The sequence below is a fragment of the Eschrichtius robustus genome, chromosome 1 (genome assembly GCF_028021215.1).
Source record: "Eschrichtius robustus isolate mEscRob2 chromosome 1, mEscRob2.pri, whole genome shotgun sequence".
NCBI classification, from domain to species: domain Eukaryota; kingdom Metazoa; phylum Chordata; class Mammalia; order Artiodactyla; family Eschrichtiidae; genus Eschrichtius; species Eschrichtius robustus.
The window spans coordinates 162,463,447-162,491,310 of NC_090824.1; the positions used below are offsets into that span (position 1 = coordinate 162,463,447).

General features: G+C 38.4%; 1 protein-coding gene across 2 annotated transcripts in view; it reads left to right on the forward strand.

Moving 5' to 3' along the window:
* Window positions 1–6,951: 6,951 nt before the first annotated feature.
* Window positions 6,952–27,864, forward strand: part of WDR93 (WD repeat domain 93) — a 41,344-nt gene continuing 20,431 nt past the window's right edge. For both annotated transcript variants that reach the window (XM_068537704.1, XM_068537712.1), the window contains exons 1-7: window positions 6,952–7,292; window positions 7,918–8,110; window positions 9,969–10,033; window positions 18,839–18,917; window positions 20,918–21,033; window positions 23,815–23,853; window positions 26,781–26,865. In XM_068537704.1, the coding sequence (XP_068393805.1) occupies window positions 6,966–7,292; window positions 7,918–8,110; window positions 9,969–10,033; window positions 18,839–18,917; window positions 20,918–21,033; window positions 23,815–23,853; window positions 26,781–26,865 (904 nt within the window). In that variant the 5' untranslated portion in view covers window positions 6,952–6,965. The remainder of the gene's footprint in view (window positions 7,293–7,917; window positions 8,111–9,968; window positions 10,034–18,838; window positions 18,918–20,917; window positions 21,034–23,814; window positions 23,854–26,780; window positions 26,866–27,864) is intronic.

A 27,864-nucleotide genomic window follows, 5' to 3' on the forward strand; every position in this document is an offset into this window, starting at 1 on the left:
AAGTGACTCTACTATTTCGTGTTCCCACTGAATATGGGATGTGACTATGTAGGAGTTTATCTGTTCACCTACAATAAACATTTGGGTTGTTTCCAGTTTGGAGCTCCTACAAGTAGAGCTGTAATGAATGTTCATTTACAAGTCTATGTTTGGACATATGATTTCGGTTCCCTTATATCACACCTAGGAGTAGAATGACTGGCTATTGTGGTAGGTGTAAACTTAACTTTTTAAGAAATTGCTAAACTGTTTTCTACACTGTACTATTTTACTTTCCCAGCAGCAGGTGGAAGAGTTCCAGCTTCTCCTCATCCTCGACAACACTTGTTACGGTCTATCTTTCTAACTTCAGGCTTTCTAATACATGTGTGGTAGTAGTATGGTCTATCTTTCTAACTTCAGGCTTTCTAATACATGTGTAATTATAATTTGCATTTCTCTGATGATTGACCATGTTGAACATCTTTTAATATGCCTGTTTGCCTTATGTGTATCTTCTTTGGTTAAGTGTCAATGCAAATCTTTTTTCCATTTTTAAAAATTGCGTCATTTTCTTATTACTGAGTTTTAAGAGTTTTCAAAATATTCTGAACACAAGCACTTTATTACATATATGACCTACAAATATTTTCTCCCAGTCTTTGGGCTACCTTTTATTCTCTTAAGTGTCTTTTGTAGAGCATAAGTTTATTTTTGAAAGGTTTAAATTATCAATTTGTTCTTATAGATTGTGCTTTAATGTCGTATCTAAGGAATCTTTGTCTAACTGAAGATTGCAAAGGTTTTCTCCGGAGTTTTCTTCTATAAGTTTTATAGTTTTAAGTTTTATATTTAGGCCTGTGATCTCCTTTGAATTAATTTTTGTATATAGTGCAAGGTATGGATTGGAGTTCTTTTTTTCCCATATGGATATCTAACTGAGGCAGCATTATTTATTAAAAGTATTATCCTTTTTCCACTGAACTATCTTTGCACCTTTGTCAAAAATAAACTGTCCATATCTGTGTGGGTCTAATTCTGTATTCTCTATTCAGTTTCATTGATCTATTTGTCTTTTTTTTGTGTGTTTACCTCTTCATTTCCCTCACCTATTTCACTTATCCTCCCACCCCCGTCCCTTCTGGCAGCCACCTGTTTGTTCTCTGTATCTATGACTCTTTTTTTGGTTTTTTTTTGTTTTGTTTGTTCACTTGTCTTGTTTTTTAGATTCCACATATAAGTGAAATCACACAGTATTTGTCTTTCTCTGTCTGACTTACTTCACTTAGCATGGTACCCTCTAGGTCCATACCTGTTGTTGCAAATGGCAAGGTTTTATTCTTTTTTATGGCTAATATTCCATTGTGTATATCACATCTTCTTTATCCATTCATCTGTCAGTGGGGACTTAGGTTGCTTCCATATCTTGGCTATTGTGAATAATGCTGCAATGAACATAGGGTGCATATATCTTTTCAAAATAGTTTTTGTTTTCTTTGGGAAAATATCCAGAAGTGGAATTACTGGATCATATGGTAGTTCTATTTTTAATTTTTTGAGGAACTTCCATACTATTTTCTGTAGTGACTTCACCAATTTACATTCCCACCAACAGTGCATGAGGGTTCCCTTTTCTCCACATCCTCGCCAACACTTGTTATTTGTTGTCTTTTTGTCTTTTTTGATGCCAATACCACACTGTCTTGATTACTCTGGCTTTGTAAGTCTTGAAGTAGGTAGTGATGGTCCTCTAATTCTTTCTTTTTCTAAGTTATCTTGGCTATTCTAGGTACTTTGCATTTTCATATGAAGTATAACATCAGCTTCTTAATTTCTAAAAAAAAAATGCAAACTGGGATTATCATAGGGATTGCTTTGATTTTATAAATCAATTTGGGGAGAATTGACATCCTAAAAAAGTTGAATCTTCCAACCCATGAGTAAGGTCTCTCTCTCTCCATTTATTTAGGTCTTCTCTTAGCGGTATTTTACAGCTTTCAGGGTACAGGCCTTGTACATCTTTTGTCAAATTTAACCTTTAGTATTTCATATTTTTATACTATTATAAATAGTATAATAAATAGCATTTTTAATTTCAATTTTTTATTGCTTGTTGTCAGTATGTAAAAATATAGGAGGTTTTTGTGTATTGAACTTTTATCCTGCAACCTTGCTAACCTCATTTATTAGTTCTAGTAGATTTTTTAAAAAAGATTACATCAGGTTTTCTCTATAGATAATCATATTGTCTCATTATAAATAAAGACAGCTTTACATAGTTCTTTCCAGTCTGGATAAAACAGTCCCACACCACCCAAAAAAATTCCCTCATGCTGTCCTTTTTAAATAACATTAAATAACATCATCCCTCCACTTATAACTCCTGCCAACCACTGATCTGTTCTCCATTACTCATTTTGATTTTCAAGAATGCCTTATAAATGGAATCACTGCACATAAATTTTTAGACTGGTTTCTTTTATTCAGCATAATGCCTTTGAGATTCATCCATGTTTTTGTATGTGTCAGTAGTTCTCCCCTTTTTATTACTGAGTGGTATTCCGTTATGTGGATATAACACAGTTGGTTTGTCTATTCACCTGGTGAAGGACATTTGGATTGTTTCCCATTTGGGGTAATTATAAATAGAACTGCTATAAACACTTTGTGTACAGGCTTTTTGTGCCCACAAGTTTTCATACTCTTACAGTAGATACTCAGGGGTGGTATTGCTGGGTCATATGATTAATATATGTTCCACTTTATAAGACACTGCCAAACCCTTTTCCAGAGTGGTGGTATCGCTTCGCATTCCTAACAGCCATCCATGTATGACAGTCCGATTGCTCTGCATCTTCACAAGTATTTCATACTGTTAATATTTTTTTAAAAATTTGAGCCATTGTAGTAGGTATGTAGTAGTGATTGATAAGTTATTAAGAAATATTTTCTAATATTTTGAGGTTTTGTATACTTCTAAATATCTGTTATTGATTTCTAAAATAATTTCTGTATGATCAGAGAACATAATTTGTATGACTTGAGTACTTACAAATTTATTAAGACTTGTTTATGGCCCAGAATATGATTTTTCTTGATAAATGTTTCAAGTGTACTTAAAAAAGAATTTGTATCCTGCTGTTGTTGGGTAGAGTGTTCTACAACTGTCAGTCAGATCAAATTCGTTAATAGTGTTCAAGTTTTCTGTATCCTTGCTGATTTCTTTGTCTACATGTTCTATAAATTATTGAGAGAGGGTACTGAAATCTCTGACTATAATTGTGGATTTGTCTATTTTTCATTGAAATTCTATCAGTTTTGCTTCATGGATTTCAAAGCTCTGTTATTAGGTTCATTAACATTTAGGACTGTTATGTCTTCTTGATGAATCGACCCCTTTATTATTATAAAACATACCTCTTTATCCCAGGTAATATTCTTTGCTCTGAAATGTTCTACATATGATATTAATATAGCGACTCCAGCTTTCTTTAGTGTTAGCGTGGTACATCTATTTCTACTTTTTTAGTTTTAACCTGTATGTGTCTTTACATTTAAAGTGGATTTTTGGTGGCAGCATATATGAGTCTTTCTCCTTTAACTAATCTGACAATTTCTATTTTTTGACTGGAATCTTTAGACTGTTTACATTTGATATGATTATTGATATGTCCCATCAGTTTTTTGCCCTTTTTCCTCTTTTTTACATTTTTAATTGAGTATTTTTATGACTCCATTTTTCCTCTTTTGTTGGCTTATTAGCGATAACTCTTTGTTTTATTACTTTAGCGGTTGCTTTAGGGTTTATAGTATACATCTTTAACTTATCATAGTCTACCTTCAAGTGATATCGGTATACTTCTGTTTCTCCCCTCCTAGCCTTTGTACTATTATTGTCATATATTTTTCTTCTACATATGTTATTAACCCCACACTACATTATTATTTTTGTTTAAACATTTTAGATATCTTTTAAAGGAATTTAAATAGTAAGAGAAAGTCTTTTATATTTACCTACACAGCTATCATCCAGTGCTTTTCATTCCTTTGTGTAGATTCACATTTCTCTCTGATGCCATTTTTCTTCTGCCTGAAGGCCTTCCTTTAACATTATTTCTTATAATGCTGGTCTGCTGCTGATGAATTCTTTCAGGTTTTGTATGTCTAAATATTCTTTATTTCACCTTCATTTATTTATTTATTTGTGTTTGTTTGTTTGTTTGGCCTCGCGGCTCGCAGGATCTTAGTTCCCCAACCAGGGATTGAACCCGGGCCCTCGGCAATGAAAGCACAGAGTCCTAACCACTGGACCACCAGGGAATTCCTTCACCTTCATTTATTGAAAGATATGTTTGTGGCCTGGAATTCTTAATTGACAAATTTTTTGCTGTCAGAACTTTTAAGATGTTGTTTCACTGTCTTCTCGCTTCTGCTGTTTCCTTCAGGAAATCTCTTGTCCTTTAGTTTGTTCCTCTATGCATGCCTTTCTATCTCTGGCTGCATTTCAGATTTTGTCTTTATCACTAGTTTTGAGCAGTTTGATCATGATGTGCCTTGGTATAAATTTCTTCATGTTTAATTTGCTAGGATTTTTCTTCTTAAATCTGTTGGTTTATAGTTTTCATCAAAATTTGAAAATTTTTGTTCATTATTTCTACAGCTTTTTTTGGTCTCTTCCCTCCTTTGGGGATTTCAATCACACTTATACTAGGCTACTTCAAGTTATCCTACACCTCACTGTCTTCATTTTTTTTCAAAAAATTTTTCTCTTTCTTTCATTTTGTTTCTATCGCTATGTTTTCAAATTCACTATTCTCTTTTTTGGTCCATCTAATCTGTTTTGCTCTGAAATCTTGTTATTAATCTAATCCAGTGTATATTTTCATTGCAGACATTATATCAATAGTTTTCATCCTTAAAAGTTCAGGTTGGGTTTTTTTTCTAAACATCTTCCACATCTCTACGTAACATGTTCAGCATTTCCTCTTGATTTTTGAACATGTGGAATATACTAATCTAGATATATACTAGAATTATATATCTGCTAATTCTAATGTTCTGTGTTGATTATGAGTCAGCTTCAATTGATTGAGTTTTTATTATGGCTTGTGTCTTCTTGCCTTTCTGCATTTGAGGTAATTTTTTTAATTGGATGTTAGACATTGTGAACTTTACTTCATTGGATGCTGGATATTTTTGTAACCAAGCAAGGGCTTATGTGCCTGTGGCGCAGAAAGTCAAACTCTGACAGCGGGTGTTTGCAGCAAAGTAAGGGTTTATTGCAGGGTACCAAGCAAGGGAGTGGTCTTTGAGATAGGGATATTTTAAAGGGGAAGAACAAGGAAACTGGGTTTAATCATCATCTTGTGACATTTCTTAATCAGGGTTTCGGGAGTCAGGATGTCTCTGGTTTATGATTCTCTGGCCAGGTGGTCCATGGCTCGGGGGTCTGTGAGTTCATCTTGCCCTAGAGAAACAAGCTGAGTTTATATGTTAATGATGATATCTATAACAGCAATTTTAGTACATTTACGATGTTGTCAACAACTGCAATCTTAGTCATCTGTTCTGGTTTATTAGTGTCCAATTAGCACAAGATTGAGGTCAGAGAGGACAAGAAAGGGATTGAGGTCAGAGGAGACAAGCAAGGGAATAAAGTTTTGGATAGATTAATCACAAACTCAGTAAGGGAACTTGGTTTGAGGGGGGCTCAGTTTCATACTTGTATTCCTATAAATATTCTTGAGTTTGTTCTGGTATGTAGTTAAGTTACGTAGTAAGTTTGATCTTCTGACTTCCAAGATTTGGTGGGCAATACTAGAGCAGCGTTTATTCTAGGGTTAATTTTCCCACTACTTGGCTATGCTCTTCGGAGTACTCTAACCCAATATTTGTGAATTATGAGGTTTTCCGTTCTCACTGATGGAAACAGGCATTATTCCTGGCCCTGTGTGAGCTCAGCTTACTGTTCCCACCGATAATTTCAGGTGATTCTTTCTTTTCAGACTCAGACCCAGATAGTCTCTCCTCACTTTGCACTGGAAACATCACAAATGTACTCTAGCAGGTGAGAAAAGATGATGGCAGCAGGGCCTTTATAAGACTTCCATGGCCCCAGGGTACTCCGACAGTGTAAGACCCTATGCCACTACCTCATAAGCATCTTAAAATGTACCCCATGTTCCACATTAAATGCCTTTTTTAAACTGTAACATTTGAAAATCTTTTTATATTGTACAGTTTTGAGTTTTATAAAGTATAGGTTGCTTGTTGTTTTCTCATAGACTTAAACATTATGCACACACAGAGTGGAGTTGATAAGTTGTAAATACTTTTGTAAATATTTAATTATTTTGATTTTGTGGGGGTTTTTTTTAGTCAGTATTTTTTCAAGTCTCAAACATTTCTGCAGGCCCTTGAAAAATCTCATAGGCTCTGGGCACTGTGCCTACAGAGCTCCTCGATGGGAGCAGGGGGAGTAGAGAGGAAGGAACAAATTGTACAGCAAGGATTGGATAATGCTTGAGCTGCATCTGATTGGAGGGGAGGGAAAAGGAACTGGAGAAGTTGTTGCTCCCTACCCAGCTAGCTTCAGCACAACCATTTGCAGAGATGGAAGAGCCAGGAGAAGGCACAAGTTGTAGGAGAAAGGGTGTATTCTATTTGGGACAGAAAGACAGCCACTGTCTTATCAGGAGGTGAAGAAAGGCAACAGGGTGCCAAATTCCTTTCCTTTTGTCATGGGGCACATCATCTTGAGCTGGTCTGGAAGATGTGAATAGTCAATACCTGTCTCTGCTAATACCCTTATTAATATGAAGAGCATATCTTAGAAATGTGGCAATAAGGAAGATGCCAATCTCTAGAATAAATAGTTCCCATAGGCTAATATGCTAAGGAGGATGATGGGCTGTCTTATGATAACTTCCCCTTTTTCTCAAAGTACCTTGGCTTACTTCCTTGATCAGTTTTGCAGAATTTCATAGATGTTTCCAGCACCACCTTCTGTGATGACATCTCCCAAAGGAAGTCGAGCCCAGAAGCTGAAGCTGCCCACTTTAACACGAAAGGGGACACTGGAGGTGCCGTCCCCTACAGAGGAGGACTGGGCTAAGGATGATGAAGAGGACTGGGTCTTCAAGGGTCCAGATCAAGAGCAGGATTCCCTACCTCAGCCTTATCGAATGATCAACAAGCTAGTGAACTTTCTGTTTGACCACTCGTGGGAAATTATTGAGGAGAGGGAAGCATCGAGGAAAGCTGAGCTCAGCTGCATCCAGCCCACCATCTACCCTCCACTTCTAGAAAGCAAGGTATGGAGCGGCTGACAAGGCGGCCTTGTTTCTGAATTGAGTGTTAATAAATGATAACACCTGATCCAGGGAAGGAATTACTACCAGGAACCTTCATTCAATAGGACAGTGCATTTTTGAAAGATTATAGGCATGCTGGTGTTGATTAAAATAGATCTAGTAATTGCCTGGGGAAATGGGTGTTCTGGTTAATTGAAGATTATACAGATGTATCTTTTACATCCTATTGTTATTTAAAAATCTTTCAGAGCGTATTAATCACTCCCTTGCTTGATGGTTGAAAATCTGCCAGTGTGTCAGTTATAGCTCTTACCAGTGTTGTAGATGAATAAAGTGAAGGGAATGGGGCCACTGGTCCACTCACCACAGGGCCTGTGGTCACGCTTAGTGTTGTGAATGAGCATTTATTCTCAACTTCTTTGTTTTCTCTGGCCCCTTTCCCCTAAGAGTAGAATGCTATGACTTTCTTGATGTTTGGGCAAGATATTTAGATGGGCACTGTGTTTGGACATGATACTATAACTAGGAGGGACCTGCTTCCCTCTTTGAAAATTTAGCTCATATTACTTGCAGATGGCGATAACTGAAAAAATCATTCCTTTTTTCTATGTTTTTCTTTTCCCAGCTCAACAAAATGCCAAATTGTATGGCTATTTCCCAAGACTATGTGTTTATTGGAGGAACCAAAGGATTCTCCATCTATAATCTGTACAGTGCTAAACGAATATATGTTTGGGAGAAACTTAAGGTTGATGTCACTTCCATCTGGGCCACAGATTTGGGGAGTGAAATACTTATTGCTTCTGTGGATGAAATGGGTACACGTTCTTCATCTTCCTTTTTAGCCTAATTTATAGGTACCTGTAGACTGTTGTTCAACTTAATCTCCTTTCCAGGCATGGGAGGGGCCAGACCTGGAGAGTTCTCCCTGGTCATGTAGTATTAACTAACATCTACAGGACAGTATGGTGTGCCAGGCACTATTCTAACACTTCACACATCTTGGCCCATTTCACCGTCACAACAGCCTTAGTAGGTAAATACAGTTTATTATTCTTGTTTTTCAGAAGAGGCAACTGAGGCATGGAGGTTAAATAACCTACTTGAGGTAATGCAGAAAGTAAGTGGCACAGGCAGGATTTGAACCAGGCAGTGTGGGCCCAGAGTCCACATCCTTTCCAGTACTCAGCAATCCTGCTGCTCATTTAAGCCAGGCTTGCTTTTCTTCCTCAGCCTGAGGATGACCCAGGCATGGGGACCATAGTACAGAGAACTATGGACAGTGTCCTGGAAGATACGTGTCTGCAGGAGAGTGACCTGACCCAACTGGCATTTTAGGAAGAGCACCCTGATAGGAGTTTGCAAAAGTCAAATGGAGAGGTAGAGAGACCAGGAGGAGCTAGTGCATTCATTTAGGAGAGAAATTAGGAAGGTCTGAACCAAGGCAGGGGCTGTTAAAATGAAAAGAAAATTGTACTGTAGTTCTGTAAGATGTTAACATTAGGGGAAATGAGGTGAGGGATTATAAGGGAACTCTTTGTACTATTTTTGCAATTTTTCTCTAAGTCTAAAATTAGTTCAAAATAAAAAGCTTAAAAAAATGAAAAGGAAAATATAGTGGAAAAACTTGGTGAGTGATGGAATATATGTATGGGGTCAGGGAGTAGGGCGGTATGTGAGGGTAAGTGAAGAAAAATGACTCCTTTCCTCCTTAGATAATGGGGTGGATGATGATGCCATTACTTGATAAGCAATTTTAGGAGAATAAGATTTCAGGGGTCTGTGAGTTGAGAAATTCCATTTGAGCATGCACATATTTGAGGCACCTGGAGTGGGAATGTTGATACTCAGGAGGAGTTTGGTGTAAAGATAGGACTGCATTTATCACACTGCATTATATCTAGTTAGTTTCCTGTCTGTGTGATTCTCAATGTGATGAATTTGAGGGCAGAGACTGCCTTGGTTGCCTCTAGCACATTTGTGGTCATGGAGCAGATATCCCATGAATGTTTATTGGGTTGAGTTAGACTTTCACCCACGGTGATCCAGATACCTCTGCAAGGTCGGTATTATGGCTGTAGGGGCAGGTTATGAGTGTCTGGGAGGCACCTAAAGAAAGAGGCAAGAAGTCATGGTGGATGATGATCACATACTAGAGCCCTTAGGTTAAATGAGAATGAGAATGACAAAATTACTTATTGTATCAACAAAATTAACTGCATGAGGAGCTTGTTGGGCTGTGAGAAATGAGGCACATAGAAGAGTAAGATGTGATCCTTTCCCTCAAAGAATCTGTGAACTCACTCGAGGAATAAAAAACACTCACAGGAAGCAGTTGGATAACAATGTGAAACACTATGGGATGATGTGCTAAAACAGATGAATAGAAATCACGAGTGGATTGGTGTGGCCGAAGTGCTTACAAGAGGATTCTAGAAGAAGAGGGTAGGGCCAGTGTAGACCGAGATGACCCAAGAGGGAGAATAACTTGAACATTTCAAGTGAGGGGTGGAAGAAGGCAAGGAGTCCAAGATGATCATGGGCAGTGGAGGAGCCGGGGAGGAAGCCTAATAATGCATGAGTTTATCATGATATCTCAGAAAGTCAAATATAAAATTTCAACTTTTCTTCGGTTCACCTGCCTGTCTTTCATTCTTACTTATTTTTCTGTTTCAGGTATCATTAGACTATTTTATTTTTATAAGGATGGTCTTTACCTCATCAAAGCCATCAATGAAGCGGTAAGCTCATGTTCTTTCATCTGTAGCTGGGCCAAAAGCTGTAGCAAATCAAGTTTACTTTTAACATGGAGGCAATGACAGCCATCCTAGAGTAGAAAGAAATAGAGACCTCCCTGGCCAGAGAGCCTCCTCCAAAATATCCAATTAAAAGATCCCTCACCATCAGAGGGTACATACTGAATGCCTTGGATTCATTTTCCCGGTTGTCAAGAGAAGAAAATTACTAAGGAACTCCGGTCCAGATTGAGCACCAGACCAACATGTCTAATAACTACTTACAAGTCCCTAAATTTTCCAGGCTGCTTCACATCCTGTTCCCTTGTCCATGCTGTTCCCTTTGCATAGAAGGCTCTCCTTGTCTCCCTACCTACTGTGTGTACCTCTTAAATTTCTCTCATTCTTCAAGACCAGCTCAAATATCCCCTCCTCTGAGATGCTTTCCCTGATATACCCAAGAGAAGTTGATCCCTCCCTCCTCTGTGCCACCACCATATAGGAAAGAATTTCTATCAGTGTTTTCTCTACCCTCCACACTTATTTGTTTATATGACTGCTTCTTCTCCTGGATGTAAGTTCCTTGAGGGCAGAGGACATGGCTTATTCACCGTATATTTCTTGTTCCTAGTACATTGCCTGCATACTATAGGTTCTTTTTTTTTTTAAATTAATGAATCCAAAAAAGAGGCTGTATTGCTCAGAGTATATTTTTAATTGTAGTTTGTTTTATAAAAAATACTATTGATGGGCACCAAAGCAATTCAGTGGGAAAAAGAAAGTATTTTCAACAAATGATGCTGGAATGCTGGATAAACAAATGGGGGAAAATGAACCTCAACCCTACCTCACATCATATATAAAGATTAATTTGAGATGGATTATAGACCTAAATGTAAAGGCTAAAAACATTATCCTTTTTGAAGGAAACACAGGAAATGTATTTTGCAACCTTGGGGCAGGCAAAGATTTCTTAGGACATAAAAGGCACTATCCATAAAAGAAAACAACTAAAATTGGACTTCATCGAAATTAGATACTTTTAATTCCTCATGCCATATACAAAAATTAACTCAAAATGGTCATATATCTATATGAAAAATCTAAAACTATAAAACCTCTAGGGCTTCCCTGGTGGCGCAGTGGTTGAGAATCTGCCTGCTAATGCAGGGGACACGGGTTCGAGCCCTGGTCTGGGAAGATCCCACATGCCGCGGAGCAACTAGGCCCGTGAGCCTGCGCGTCTGGAGCCTGTGCTCCGCAACAAGAGAGGCCGGGACAGTGAGAGGCCCACGCACCGCGATGAAGAGTGGCCCCCGCTTGCCGCAGCTAGAGGAAGCCCTCGCACAGAAACGAAGACCCAACACAGCCAAATAAAGAAATAAATAATTAATTAATTAAAGGTGCTAATAATTAAAAAAAAAAAAAAAAACCTCTAGAAGAAAACATAGAGGATGTCTTCATGACCTTGAGTTAGGCAAAGATTTTTTAACTACAACACCAAAACCACATTCCATACAAGAAAAAAATTGATAGATTAGACTTCATCAAAACTAAAACCTTCTGGGCTTCCCTGGTGGCACAGTGGTTAAGAACCCACCTGCCAATGCAGGGGACACAGGTTTGACCCCTGGTCCAGGAAGGTCCCACATGCCGCGGAGCAGCTAAGCCTGGGAGCCACAGCTACTGAGCCTGCGCTCTAGAGCCCGCGAGCCACAACTACTGAGCCTGCGCTCTAGAGTCGTGAGCCACAACTACTGAGCCTGCGTGCTGCAACTACTGAAGTCCCACGCCTAGAGCCCGTGCTCCACAACGAGAATCCACCTCAATGAGAAGCCTGCGCACCTCAACGAAGAGTAGCCCACACTCACCGCAACTAGAGAAAGCCCACACACAGCAACAAAGACCCCACACAGCCAAAAATAAATAAATAAAATAAATAAATTTATTAAAAAAAAAAAACCCTAAAACCTTCTGTTTTGCAAAAGACATTGTTAAAAGAATAAAAAGGCAAGTCATAGACTGGGAGCAAATAATTGCAAGTCACATATCTGATAAAGGACTTGTATCCAGAACATATGAAGAACTCTCAAAACTCAAAACTCAAAAGTAAGAAAACAACCCAGTTTTTTAAAATGAGCAAATGTCTTGGGGAAAAAAGGACAGTTTACTAAAGAATATATAGAGAGGGTAAATAAGATGTTCACCATCATTAGTCACTAGGGAAATGCAAATTAAAGTCATGAGCTATCACTGCACATGTATTAGAATGCCTAAAATTGAAAAGACTGACCACACCAAGTGTTGGCAGAGCTATGGAACAGCTGGAACTCTCATTCACTGCTGGTGGTAAAACATAGTGCCACAACCACTTTGGCAGTTTTTTTAAAAAGTTAAACACACCTACCATATGATGTGGCCATTCCACTCCTAGACATTTACCCAGGAGAAATGAAAGCATATCTCCATACAAAGACATGTACGTGAATGTTCACAGCAGCTTTCTTTGTAATAGCCAGAAACCAGAAACCACTCAACACCCATCAACAGGTGAATGGAAAAGCAAATCGTGGTACATAACTGCTCAGCAGTAAAAAGGGTGCACATAACAACATGGCTACATCTCAGAATAAATCGGCTGAGTGAAAGAAGAGAAACAAAAAAGCATACATACATACTGTACGATTGCATTTATGTAAAATTCTAGAAAATACAAACTAATCTAGTGACAGGAAACACCAGTTTTTGCCTGGGGTGAGTTGGGAGAGGGGTGGAGGGAAAGCTTACAAAGGGGCAGGGGGAAACTTTTGGCAGTGATGGATATGTCCACTTTCTTGATTGTGGTGCTGGTTTCAAGGGATATACATGTCTAAACTAATCAAATTGTACACTTTAAACATGCAGTTTATTATGTTATCACATCCCTAATAAAGCTGCTAAAAAATTTAAAACTTATGCTCGTCAAAAGATGCTATTAGGGACTTCCCTGATGGCACAGTGGTTAAGAATCCGTCTGCCAATGCAGGGGACACGGGTTTGAGCCCTGGTCCAGGAAGATCCCACATGCCGCGGAGCAACTAAGCCTGTGTGCCACAAATACTGAGCCTGCATGCCACAACTACTGAAGCCCATGCGCCTAGAGCCCATGCTCCTCAACAAGAGAAGCCACTGCAATGAGAAGCCCACTCACACCAACAAAGAATAGCTCCCGCTCGCTGCAACTAGAGAAAGCCCGCGTGCAGCAAGGAAGACCCAACACAGCCAAAATTAATTAATTAATTAATTAATTTTTAAAAAATAAAAGATGCTATTAGAGTTTGATCAGTATCAGGGGCAGAGAGCGGACCCCAGAGAGCTCTGAGAAACCCCACCGCCGCCCTGCCTAGTGGCCCTCACACCCCAGGAGGAGCCACAGCTGTCACAGCCGGCCCCAGTCACTATGACCACAACCCTGAGCAAGGAGGTGGAGACCCAGCAGCCCACAGCCCTCCACACTGCCCACACCTGCACCACCCATGCAAGAAGCTGCGCCTGCTGGTGGGGACAAGGAGGTTATGGCAACAAAGGTTTGGGGAACAGTCAGATGGTTCCTGTGAACAACAGATACGGTTTCACCACCAGTAAGGACACCAAGGAAGATGTACTTGGACAACAGACTGCCATAAAGAATAACCTAGGAAGTGCCTTTGCCATGTAGGAGATAGACCGAGGAGTGTGATGTTGTTGAAGGAGAAGGGGTCCAGAGGCCCTGTATGATTCCAGTTACATGAAATTTAAGGACGGTTGAAACTAAGCTATGTTGGTGAGGAAGAGCAGAACGTTGGTTGCCTATAGAGGTGTAATTGACTGAAACAGGGCACTAAGGAACTTATACCTTGACTGTGTGTTAGTTACATGGATGTATACATATGTCCATACCCATCAAGTTGTACATTTAATATCTGTGCCTTTAACTTTTTATTTTTTATTTATTTATTTTATTTAACAAAGTACTTTATTCTTTTTATTTATTTATTTTATATATTAATTTTTGGCTGCGTTGGGTCTTTGTTGCTGCATGCAGGCTTTCTCTAGTTGCGGCAAGCGGGAGCTACTCTTTGTTGCAATGTGCGGGCTTCTCGTTGCAGTGGCTTCTCTTGTTGCGGAGCACGGGCTCTAGGCGCGTGGGCTTCAGTAGTTGTGGCATGCAGGCTTCAGTAGTTGTGGCTCGTGGGCTCTAGAGTGCAGGCTCAGTAATTGTGGCGCACGGGCTTAGTTGCTCCGTGACATGTGGGATCTTCCCGGACCAGGGGTCGAACCCGTGTCCCCTGCATTGGCAGGTGGGTTCTTAACCACTGCGCCACCAGGGAAGTCCCTTTAACTGTTTTTAAATTTTATGTAAAAAGAAATCTCTCTAAAAAAAAATACAGGGAATACTCATCAACTGATTTTAGGAGACCAGCAAAACTGTGATATCCAAACTTGACAGGGACGTTACAAAGAAAGTAGTGTTGGTGGATTAGAACACACCAAAAGTGTTAAAAAAAAAAAAAGTTAATTCATTACATATATATTTTTTAAGGACATAATTATTACCTCTGGAAGTTGCTACGGTACAAACAGTATTCTGAAAACTGATTAGGGAGAGCATCAAGCATTTATCTTGACTTTCCCATATAGGCTGTATTTCAGGGTAATCAAATAGTTGATGATGGAAAAATGGAAAGATTTTCTTTATAGAAGAATTCTAACAAATGCAGAAGGAATGATAGAATTGGGGGTATCAGTTTTGTAGCCATTTTGAAGAGTAATGGTCTAGGTAATGACCATCAGTGCTGATGGGGGACTTTATATTTGATGAGCCAGGATGACACCTGTTGTCAATGATCACCATGAACATTATTAAAAGAAAGAACAGCTAGCTATTATGAGCCTCCTCATGTGATGCCGGAGGGAGACACCAAACACCTGTGGAGTATTCTGGCCTTTCGTTTTAATTGAGCCTAAATCTAATCAAACCTCTAGAACTGGTTGCTGGTTTACAGGAAATACATGTAAACAATGCCATGGGATGCAATCAGTCCAATCCAGAAAGTGAAAAATTCCACAGGACAAATGACCTGGTTTATTCAACAAAAAAATGGTGAAAAGAAAAACAAATAGGGTAACAGTTATAAATTAAAAGAGACTTAAGAGAAAAATTAACTAAATATTGGGTTGGCCAAAAAGTTCATTTAGGTTTTCCGTAAGACGTTACAAAAAGAACCCGAATGAACTTTTTGGCCAACTCAGTACAATACATGGACTTCATTTGAATCCTGATTTCTCAGTTTTGATAGTGACTTTTTAAAAAAATTTTTTATTGGAGTATAGTTGATTTACAATGTTGTGTTAGTTTCAGGTGTACAGCAAAGTGAATCAGTTACACATGAATTCTGATTTGAACAAACCAGTTGTGGAGAGGTATTTATTAGACAATTGAGGAAATTTGAAAACAGACTGGATAGTAAGTGGTATTAAGGAACTAGGATTAATTAAATAGAAATATTTAATGAAGTTGGGAGATAATAAAACAAGATTTGTCATATATTGATAACTGGTGAAGTTGAGTAATGGATACATGGGGTTCATTATACTATTTTTTGTCTTCATGTGCATTTGAAATTTCTATAACCTACAAATTGATATTAAAATACATAAATAAAAATATTTTTTTAATGACCATACTACCCAAGGCAGTCTACAGATTCAATGCAATCGCTATCAAAATACCAGTGGCATTTTTCACAGAACTAGAACAAATAATTTTAAAATTTGTATGGAAATACAAAAGACCCCAGATAGTCAAAGCAATTTTGAGAAAGAACAGAGCTGGAGGAATCACAATTCCTGACTTTATACTACAAAGCTACAGTAATCAAAACAGTAGGTATTGGCACAATAACAGACACATAGATCAGTGGAACAGGATAGAAAGCCCAGAAATAAACCCATGCATGTATGGTCAATTAATCTATGATAAAGGAGGCAAGATTGTACAATGCAGGAAAGACAGTATCTTCAGTAAGTGGTGCTGGGAAAACTGGGCAGCTACATGTAAAAGAATGAAATTAGAACATTCTTTACCACCATATAAAAAAATAAACTCAAAATGGATTAAAGACCTAAATGTAAGACCGGATACTATAAAACTCCTAGAGGAAAACATAGGCAGAACACTCTTTGACATAAATCGCAGCAATATTTTTTTTGGATCTGTCTCCTGGGGTAATGGAAATAAAAGCAAAAATAAACAAATGGGACCTAATTAAACTTAAAGGCTTTTGCACAGCAAAGGAAACCATAAACAAAATGAAAAGAATGGGAGAAAATATTTTCAAATGATGCAACCAAGGGATTAATTTCCAAAATATATAAATAGCTCATACGACTCAACATCAAAAAGACAAACAACCTGATTTAAAAATGGGCAGAACAATTGAATAGACATTTTTCCAAAGAGGAAATGCAGATGGTCAGCAAGCACATGAAAAGATGCTTAACATCACTAATCATCAGAGAATGCAAATCAAACCACAAAAAGATATCACCGCACACCTGTCAGAATGAATATTATCAAAAAGAACACAGGGACTTCCCTGGTGGTCCAGTGAGTAAGACTCTGCGCTCCCAACGCAGGGGGCCTGAGTTCAATCCCTTGTCGGGGAACTAGATCCTGCATGCATGCCGCAACTAAGAAGTCCACATGCTGCAACTAAACATGCCGCAATGAAAATCCCGTGTGCCACAACTAAGACTCAGAGCATCCAAAATAAATAAATATTAAAAAATAACAAAACAAAAAACAAAAGCCGTTTAAAAAAAAAAAAGAACACAAACAACAAATGTTGGCGAGAGTGTAAAGAAAAGGGAAGCCTCATACACTGTTGGTGGGAATGTAAATTAGTGGAGTCACTGTGGAAAACAGTGTGGAGGTTTCTCATAAAACTAAAAATAGAACTACTGTATGACCCAGCAATTCCACTCCTGGGTATATAATGGAAAAAAACCCAAAAACCCTAATTCGGAAAGATACATGCATCCCAATGTTCTTAGCAGCATTATTCACAATTGCAAAGATATGGAAGCAACCTACGAGTCCATCAACAGATGAATGGATAAAGAAGACACACACACACACACACACACACACACACACACACACACACACACACACACACAATGGAATACTACTAAGCCATAAGAAAGAATGATATTTTGCCATCTGCAGCAACATGGATGGACTTGGAGGGTATTATGCTAAGTGAAAAAAGTCAGACAGAGAAAGACAAATACTGTTTGATATCACTAATATGTGGAATCTAAAAAATGTAACAAACTGGTAAATATAACAAAAAAGAAGCAGACTCACAGATATAGAGAACAAACTAACGCTTACCAGTGGGGAGAGGGAAGTGGGGAGGAGCAATATAGGGGTAGGGTACGGGATTAAGAGGTACGAGCTATTACATATAAAATAAGCTACAAGGATATATTGTACAATATGGGGAATATAGCCAATATTTTATAATAACTATAAATGGAGTATAAACTTTTAAAATTGTTAATAACTATATTGTACATCAAATATACTCCAATTTTTTAAAAAAGAAAGTGAGGGACTTCCCTGGTGGTCCAGTGGCTGAGACTCCGTGCTCCCAATGCAGGGGACCCGGGTTCAATCCCTGGTCAGGGAACTAGATCCCACATGCCACAACTAAGAGTTCACATGCAGCAACTAAAGATCCCATATGCCACAACTAAAGATCCTGCGTGCCACAACTAAGACCTGGTGCAGCCAAATAAATAAATGAAATAAAAATAAAAATAAAATGAAAGAAAAACAAAAATTAAAAATGTTTAAAACTCATTCTCCTTAAATAATTTAGCCGGCTCACCAGCCTAATTAGTCTAGCCACCTTATGTTGCTAGTCTTAGAGCTCCTTAAAGGTATAGCACAACCGTACACATTGAGTCTTTTTCACCTGGCCCAAAGTTTGAGCAGGTTTCATTCTAGGGTTACATTCAATCTCTACTTAATATGGACTGAATGCTTGTGTCCCCCTAAAATTCATGTTGAAATCCTAATCCCCAATGTGGGAGGTGATTAGGTCACGAGGGCAGAGTCCTCATAAATGGGATTAGTGCCCTTATAAGACCAAGAGAGCTCCCTCAACCCTTCCACCATGTGAGGACACAGCCACAGGTGTCAGGCGGTCTATGAGCCAGGAAGCTAGGTCTTACCAGACACTGAATCTGCCAGAAATCCTTGGAAATCTTGGATTTCCAACCTCCAGGACTGTGAGAAATAAATGTTAATTGTTTATGAGCCACCCAGTCTATGGTATTTTGTTTTAGCAGCCCAATCAGACTATGACACTACAGTACCCTAGACAGAGCCTTTTTTCAAGCAACTGACCAGAGTTTTCAGTGTCATGTAGAACTTGTTTCAGCTCATTTTGAATACCTGAGTGGTGGCATAGGTCTGTAGGGTTTGCAAACCTGACCAGGAGATCAGATAGTATGAAATCACTACAAATCATCAGGAGTATTTAAGAAACCAGGAAATAAGTCCAAAACCATTTAGACAGAAAACTGAGTTCCACTTCTTTACTTATAATTTTGTCTAATTCCTGTACAAAAATGGAAAGTTTGAAGCAGTTTGAGGCATCTTTTTATGCCTCAAGTTTTAAAAGGATTTATTTCCCTGGTGTGAACTACAAAAAGCCCTGAAATACATTCTCTTCTGTCATCAGGCTGAACTTCCTCTCTCAGTATCTCTCTTCTTTTCAGGATGATACCAGCAAGCAAACCACCTGTATAAAGATGGAGATTTCTGAAGGAGGGGACTTTGCAGCCTTCCTCCTACAAGGTAAGATTAACCAAAGGCTCTTAAGAAGATTCAGATTTGCAGTCTCTTCCAGATAATCACTTTTCTCCAAAACCTTTTAAACTTCATTTATTTATTTATTTAGGCTGGGCCGGGTCTTACTTGCAGCATGCCGGATCTTTATTGTGGAATGCGGGTTTCTTAGCTGTGGCATGTGGACTCTTAGTTGCAGCATGCAGGATCTAATTCCCCAACCAGTCATCGAACCCGGACCCCCTGAATTGGGAGCGCAGAGTCTTACCCACTGGACCACCAGTGAAGTCCCACACATTTTATTTAGAAATAATTTACAGAAGAGTGGCAAAGATAGGACAGAGTTCCCTTATACCCTTCACCCAGTTTCCCTAATACCAACATTTAACAAAACCATGGTACAGTTGTCAAAATTAAGCAAATAACATTGGTATAATACTATTAACTACAGTTTTTTTTTCACGTTTTGCCAGTTTTTCTTCTAATCTAATTTTTTTTGCTCCAAGGTGCAATCCAGGATATCATATTGCATTTAGTCATCGTCATATTAGTCTGTACCTATTTGTGATGTCTTGACCTTGCCTTGTTTTCATGACCTTGACACTTTTGAAGAGTACCAGTCAGATATTTTGTGCAATGTCCCTGAATTTCAGTTTGTCTGAATTTTTTCTCATGATTCAACCAGGGTTAAGGATTTGGGGGAAAGTCCCACAAAGGAACTTTTTGTTGTATTATATCAGGGGTATATGTGATAGCACTACTGCTGATGTTAACCTTGATCACTTAGTTAAAGTGATCTGCCAGCTTCCTCCACTGTTGAGCTACTGTTTTTCCCTTTCCATACTCTAAGTCCAGACCACACTCAAGGGGAGAGGATGTAAACACCATTTCCTGGTTGTAGGAGGATCAAAGAATTTTGAGACATGTTGAAATCTCCACAGTGATTGATAAACAACTGGGGGGAGATACTTTGAGACTATGCCCGCCATTAAAGTTTAGTCTCTAAACTTTAGTCTCTAAGGAGACTATGCTCTCCTTAAAGTTTTGCCCACCATTTTTAGCATTCAATGTTGGATCTTGCCTCTTGCAATTATTCCTGTGGTGATAGAACATATTTTATTCAAATGATTGTTAGCTTGATTTTTCATTTTTAAATATTTAGACATGCGGTGTATGGGCCTCCATGTATATTCTTGCCCCAGGCCCCTCATATGTTAGGTGCTGGAGAAAGATACATATTTTATAATGCTTTATGCATCAAAGGAAACATATATACTATCTGTAGTAGTTTCCTAGGGCCGCCGTAACAAAGTACCACAAACTGGGTGGCCTAAAATAACAGATATTTTTTCTCTCACAGCTCTGGAGGCCGGAAGTCTGAAATCAAGGTGTCTATATAGATTACTTTTTTAAGGAAACATTTAGCCAGAATCCCATCATAGGAAAGTAGCCTTTCCCAGGTTGGCAGGAGTTCAGTATAGAAGCTGAGCATGTTTCTTTGACGAGATAGTCTCACAACCACCCCATGGGTTGTCATCTCCTCAAATATTGGTCAGAAGAATTCTCTGGGGCATCTCTCACAATTCTAACCCTTTCTCAGCCATACCCCTCTCAGTTATTGATTCTATATATGCCACTTTCCTCCCCAGATGGGAATAGCTGTGAGACAAAACATCAGTGGAATTTACCATTGGAACCTAGAAAACACGGAGACCAGTCAGCACAGACAGTTTGGTTAAAAACTGTTACCTCAGTGCTGTGAGTGAGAGGCCCGTTTCCTTTAGAGGCAGTGGCCTGAGAAGAGAAGCTCTGCAGCTCTCCGTGAGTGAGGACTGGCAATAACCATTGCAGAACTACATCTCCTTCCGTTTGTCAAAGTTGCTGTTCTGAGGGTGCCCGCTGGTCTCTGTGCCAACCTTCACAGAGGTTCTGTGAAGACGGGCCATTTCTCAGGGGAAACTTGTTGCCTGCTTGCAGTTGCTCAATGGTTCCTTGGTTTCCCAATGCAGGAGCCGGAGATATTTGGCTGGATGTGTATAAATTGCCTAAGGAGTCTTGGCTCAAGGAAGTGGAGCACCCCCAACTCACCATAAATCCAAAGAAAAAAGTCAGACAGCTGCAACTGGTAGGCAACATCCCTGTTTTCAACTGATATGTTTCTCCCTACCCTTGACCCACATCTAGCCTAACTCCTTGCAATTTCAAGATGAAGGAGGCCTTCTGGAGGCCATAAGAGAGGACAAGAGGCACACTGGCCCATGTCTCTCAAATCAGTTTGCTGTGGTTAAAATAAGATGTTAAGAAGCAGAGGTGTCGTTGTATATATGTACCACATCTTCTTTATCCATTCATCTATCATTGGACATTTAGGTTGTTTCCATGTCCTGGCTATTGTAAATAGTGCTGCAATGAACATTGGGGTACATGTGTCCTTTTGAATTATGGTTTTCTCAGGGTATATGCCCAGTAGTGTGATTGCTGGGTCATATGGTAGTTCTATTTTTAGTTTTTTAAGGAACCTCCTTACTGTTCTCCATAGTGGCTGTATCAATTTACATTCCTACCAACAGTGCAAAAGTGCAAAAGGGTTCCCTTTTCTCCACACCCTCTCCAGCATTTATTGTTTGTAGATTTAAATGGGTGGGATGGTGGGGGGGGAGGGGGGAGAGGGAGGTCCAAGAGGGAGGGGATATAGATATACATATAGCTGATTCACTTCATTGTACAGCAGAAACTAACACAACATTGTAAAGCAATTTTACTCCCATATACATACATATATATATATATATATTTGGAAAAAAAAAAAAAGCAGAGGTATTAGAATCCGGTATCTCTCTCGTCTAGGTGTTGCCTCTCCACCAAGAGCACTCCCAGGCATTTCTCTGGAAGAGTCTTTTTTTTTTGACTCTAATAGATATATATTTTTTCCCTCCTGGGTTGAAATAATCCTTTCATGTCTCCCATTCCACTAAATTCCCCAGATTATGGTATAAAAAGGTTGTTCTAAATATACAGTAAGTCCCCTACATACGAACCTTCAAGTTTCGAACTTTCAAAGATGCAAACATGCGTTCACACGTCTGGTGTACATTGTCACATGCGTGCATCCTCTACAAGTGGTTGTGCTTTTGTGTACTTTACTGTACAGTACTGTATAGAGTACAGTAGTACAGTATCTTTATTTCAAGCCCAGGATGTCTGGAAGCAAGAGTAAAAGCAGCGGAGATGTAGCCAGTACTACTGTACTTTTCAAGGTACTGTACTGTAAGATTAAAAATGTTTTCTTTATTTTCTGTGTTTGTTTTTTATGTATTATTTGTGTGAAAAGTGTTATAAACCTATACGGTACAGTACTATATAGCCAATCGTGTTAGCTGGGTACCTAGGCTAACTTTGTTGGACTTAACAAACAAATTGGACTTACGAACATGCTCTCAGAATGGAACTCGTTTGTATGTAGGAGACTCACTGTATAGGAATACATGCATTCTTCATTTATTCTTAGAAGGTAGGAACTCTACCATTTCAGTTTAATTATATGTGATCCCATGTCTTTAAAATATAGTTTTTCAGTAAATATTATTTTAAGATGTAATTTTCTTTTTTTTCTTTTTTTTTTTTTCGTTTTGGCTGCACTGGGTCTTCATTGCTGCGCGTGGGCTTTCTCTAGTTGCGGCGAGCGGATGCTACTCTTAGTTGTGGTGAGCGGGCTTCTCATTGCGGTGGCTTCTCTTGTTGCAGAGCATGGGCTCTAGGCGCATGGGCTTCAGTAGTTGCAGCACGTGGGCTCAGTAGTTGTGGCTCGCGGGCTCTAGAGCGCAGGCTCCGTAGTTGTGGTGCACGGGCTTAGTTGCTCCGCGGCATGTGGGATCTTCCTGGACCAGGGCTTGAACCCGTGTCCCCTGCATTGGCAGCCAGATTCTTAACCACTGTGCCACCAGGGAAGTCCCTAAGACAAAATTTTCTCATCTATCTGATGTGCACTTATTTTTTTAATCAACAACAACAAATAGTCATTGAGCATGCCTTTAAAACATACTGTATTAGGTGCTAAAGAATTAGTGAAATTATTAATATAGGAGACCAAGATTGAGACTCAGTGATGCCGAGCTCATTGAGTGGCTGTGAGTAAATGCCTTTTCTCTCCAGTGAATGTCTTCATAGCAGGGTGTGATTTTGTATCCCTGGGAGAGTTACTGGCCCAGGGACCTTCCCCCTCTAAACTCTTACGGAATTTATTCTCTATACCTCTCTTTGACACTTCTCACATACTATCCGGTTGTGCATAGAAGTCCTTTTCTCCTAACTAGATGATACATTTCTAGGTTGTTAAGACCATAGCTTCTGCTTCTTTTTATCAACCACCGCATGGTGTCCTACTTGGTGCCCAACAGATACATTTTTTGAGGGATTAATTTATTATCCAAGTGGGAAAAGCACCTTGGAATGGGGGTGGTTTCTTGCCATAATTCGCTGTTTCTATACACTGAGAAGCAATCAACTAATGCCAGTTACAGTGGTAATTCGTGTCCTATGAATTGATAGTTATTTAAATATAATTGTCAACATCACTGATATATTTTGCCAATCAGACATATTCGCTTCAACTTAGATTTTTGTAATAGTCTCCTAATTGATTTCCTCCCCTCTACTCATATTTCATCTTAACGTCACTAATGATTTCTTGTTTCCCCAAATACATTTTAAGATCCTAGAGGACAAGGATCATGTGTTAAAATCCGCAGGCCAGAGGACCACACAAACATTGGCCCTCATGTCTACGGGATGAGTTCACATCTCACGAAAATAATTGGGGGGAAGAAAGAGCATCTCAAAAGATTAAAGGAAGAAGGGGAACATATGCCAAACCTATTGTGAAATAATTTCTCATTTTTCTCCTCAGAACACTCTTGATCCCGTGACTGCAGATAATTTAGAAACGGTAAGAAATGTCAAAGAAAATCTCCAAAGAGATTTAAGTTACATGTTAGAAATTTTTATTTTGATTTGAAATTTACCTTAAATATCAAATATACTAATAAAATGTTCTACCAGGGCACTATTTTCAGATTCTCTGTGACTTAATCTTGTGCCTCATTCCCTTGAAGATAGCCCCCTATCCTTGAGGATAATTGACCCAAGTCATTTGTTCAGAGATGGGTTTCCCTGAAGGTAAAGGAGCTTAAATTTCAGGGGCCCTCACTTGTATGGCCCCTTCCAAGGCCGTAGGAGGGGCCCTAGCAGTGTGTTCACATGACCACGTACTTTTGTAAAATTGGAAAAAGTAACATGTTTTAACCATAATCATGTAAGACCACCATCTCTTCTCACTCAAACTTCCCCTCTGTCACAATTTCCCCCAGATTGAGTAGTATTAGGGTGGTCATGGGCATTTTGTGTTCAAACTTTTGTGTTCTCTTTCTTACCAAGACCCCTAAATCATATATACTTCAGGCCCCATGAAATCCAATTTGCCCCTGTCAAAGTAACAGCCCAATCCACCAAACTGAGGGGTTTTTTTTTGGTGTTGGAGGTTGTCTTTGTATTGGGATACTGTAGAGAACAGAGTGGCTTCCCTGGAGCTTCCTGGCTCTCCCTCTGAGGCAGAGAGCATACCATACTTTCCATAGGCTTAGCTCTTGGGATTCTGGCCTATCAGAAGAGCAGTGGTGAACTTCCAAATGGAAGTCTCTTTCTAGATTCCTTTCCTTTTTGCCTTCTAAAATTACATTATGTTTCAAATTATACAAATAATATGTGAACACATCACTCTGGGAAAAGCCAAGTAATTCAGATAGAGCAGCCCTCTCCAGAGGTCATCACCATTATTATCTTGGTGTGTGTTTTCTAGGTCTTTAGTGTATATTTTTATTCTGATATCAGTTTATTTAGAAAAATATAGTTTCATTTTATGGGAATTTTCTCCTATATAAGTGGCATCATACTATATATATTTTCTTACAAATTTGCATTTTTATACTAATCAACTTATTGGCAAAGTTTTGCAATGTCAGATAAACTTACCTTATTCTTTTGACATCCTGTGTTCTATTCCTATTAAGGATGTACCATAGTTTATTTGGCTGTTTGTCCATTGATGGTACTGAGGGTGGCTTTTATATAATGCAATGAAAATCTTTGTAAATTCTTCTTTGTATACCCGAGTGCTTCTGAAGGATATGTGCGTTTTTAGTTTTAATGTAGATACTGTTAAATTGTCCTCCAAAAATGGCATGACAATTTACATTTAATCAGTATTTCTCCACAGCCTCGATAAATTTGATATTAATTTTTTGTGTGTGCAAACTGATGGAACAAAATGGCATCTCGTGTTAATTTTCATTAATCTCTTCATACTTTTATTGGCTATTGAGGTTTTATCTTCTGTGAATTGCCTGTGAATTCTTTGCCCATTATATATTTTCTTACACTCTGTTGTTTCCCTTTTTAGTTTGCTTATGTGCTTTTTTGTTATAAAGAAGTTTTAGATTTTGATATAGCCAGAATTTTTAATCTTTTCTTTACAGCCATTGCACTTAAGAAGGCTTTCTCCATCTCAAGGTTATAAGTAAATTCTCCTGTGTTTTCTTCTAATACTTTTCATAGTTTTTTTTTTTTTGGACATTTCACTCTTTTATACACATGGGAGTTCCTTTTGTGAATGGAGCAAGGAAGAGATCAACTTTTATCTATTCTTTTAAAATAGCAATTGCCACACAAATATTTTTGAGTAATCCTTCTTTTCCCATTTGTTTCCTGACCTTATCATTCCTGTGTATGACCTTTATCATTCCTATGTCCTTGCCTACACCAAGACCTTATGAACTTTGCAGAATGACACAGGCATTTAGTGCTATAAACTTATATCTAAGTACTGCTTTAGCTGCTTCCTTTAAATTTTGATATGTAATATTCTCATTTTTGAAAATACTTCAAAATACTTCCTAATTTGCTTTTTTATATCTTTTTTGACCAATGGATTATTTAGAAGCATGTTATTTAGTGTCCAAATACTTGAGATGTTCCAGACATCTTTCTTTTCCTTTTATTGGTTTCTAACTTAATTCCATTGTGATCAGAGAACATACTTCATATAATTTGAAACCTTTCAAATGTATTAAGACTTGTTTTATGCCCAGAATATGGTTTATCCTGGTAAGTGTTCTATGTGCACTTGAAAAGAATGTGTATTCTTGTTGTTGTTGGTCCAAGTTATTCAAGTCTTCTATATCCTCACTGCTTTCCCTTCCGATTCTTACTGATTTTCTGTCTACTTATTCTGTCAATTATTGAGAAAAGAGTTTTGAAATCTGTGAGATTGTAGATTTATTTATTTCTGCTTTCACACCTAAGAATTTTTGCTTCCTGTATTTTGAAGCTCTGTTATTAGGTGCCTAAACATTTAGAATTTTATGTCCTCTTGGGAGTTGACCATTTTATCATTATTCAATGACTCTTTGATCCCTGGTAATATTCTTTGCTCTGAAATCTATTATGTCAGATATTAATACAGCCACCCCAGCTTTCTTTTGATCAGTTTACAAGATGTATCTTTTTTCTATACTCTTAATATATTGGTGTCTTTATATTTAAAATGAGTTTCTTTTTGACAGCATATCGTTGGGTCTTGCCTTTTTATACAGTCTGTCAATCTCTACCTTTTAATTGGGGTGTTTAGGCCATTTATATTTAATGTGATTATTGATATGTTTAGGTTTAAATCTACCACTTTGCTATTGACTTTCTATTTGTCCCACCTGTTTTTCTTCCTTATTCCTCTTTTTCTGCCTTCTTTTGAAATGAGTGTTTTTAATGATGCAGCGTTATCTCCTTTGTTGGCTTATTAGCTGTGCCTTTTCCTTATTGTAGGATATAAACATTTCTTTTAGAGGAGATGTTAAGTTGAGTCTTCCAGTTTACATAATGAAAATCAAACCACCCAAACCAGTTGCAGGTAGGTATAACTCAATGAATACTCTCTTTCCTTTTGCCATTGATTTCTTAGTTTTTTCTTTCTCTGCCTGTCTCCACATTTCCCATCTTTTCCATTTATTGGCAGCAATATCTAATTGACAAGTATAGTTCTGAAGATAATTTTTTAATTCATAAGCTCTGAGACCTAAAGATTAAAAATATAAATGTTACAAGGATACTAACAGAATTGGGATATCAGGAAAGAGACATCTTTCCCAAGTGCTAGTGGAGTTCATTCATTCCTACATTCCTGTGTTAGTTCATTCATCAGTGCCAATACTACACCAAGCACAAAGATGAGTAAGACACATCTCCTGTGCTCTAAAAGCTGCTAGTGTACCAAGAGAGAATAGGAGGAAACCACCATAGTAGGATATGATAAGTGCAACAATGGGGAACATCCAGGGCCATGAAAACATAGAGGAAGGAGTAACTAACTCTGCCCAGGGAATAGGCAGAGGCTTTACCAGAAGAAGGGACATTTGGGAAGGTTTTGAAGAATAAGTGGGAGTTGGTTAAGAGGAGCAGAGGGGAAGTCCACTGTAGACATGGGACATAGAGTCTCTCCTCTCAATATTCACATATGACCTCAAAGATATACCTACAAGAATGTTCACCGCAGTGCTATTTATAGAGGCAAAAGACTGGTTAGATAAATCTGGTACACTCAGAATACTTTACAACCATTAAAAACGAAGAGAGAAATGCAAAACACCAAGAATAGCCAATTCACTCTTATAAAAGAACATGGTGATATGATTTGCTCCATCAAGATTTATTATAAAGCCACAGTAATTAAGACAAGGTAGAAAAAGAGATGAGTGAATAATAGAAATATATATAAAATACAGAAATATAAACAGATAGAAATAGTAATAGAAAAATAGATTAATAAAACAGGATAGAGAGGCCAGGACAAACTTAAGCATAAATGGACACTTGATACCTGATGGAGGTGGTGCTACAGCGTAGTGAATGG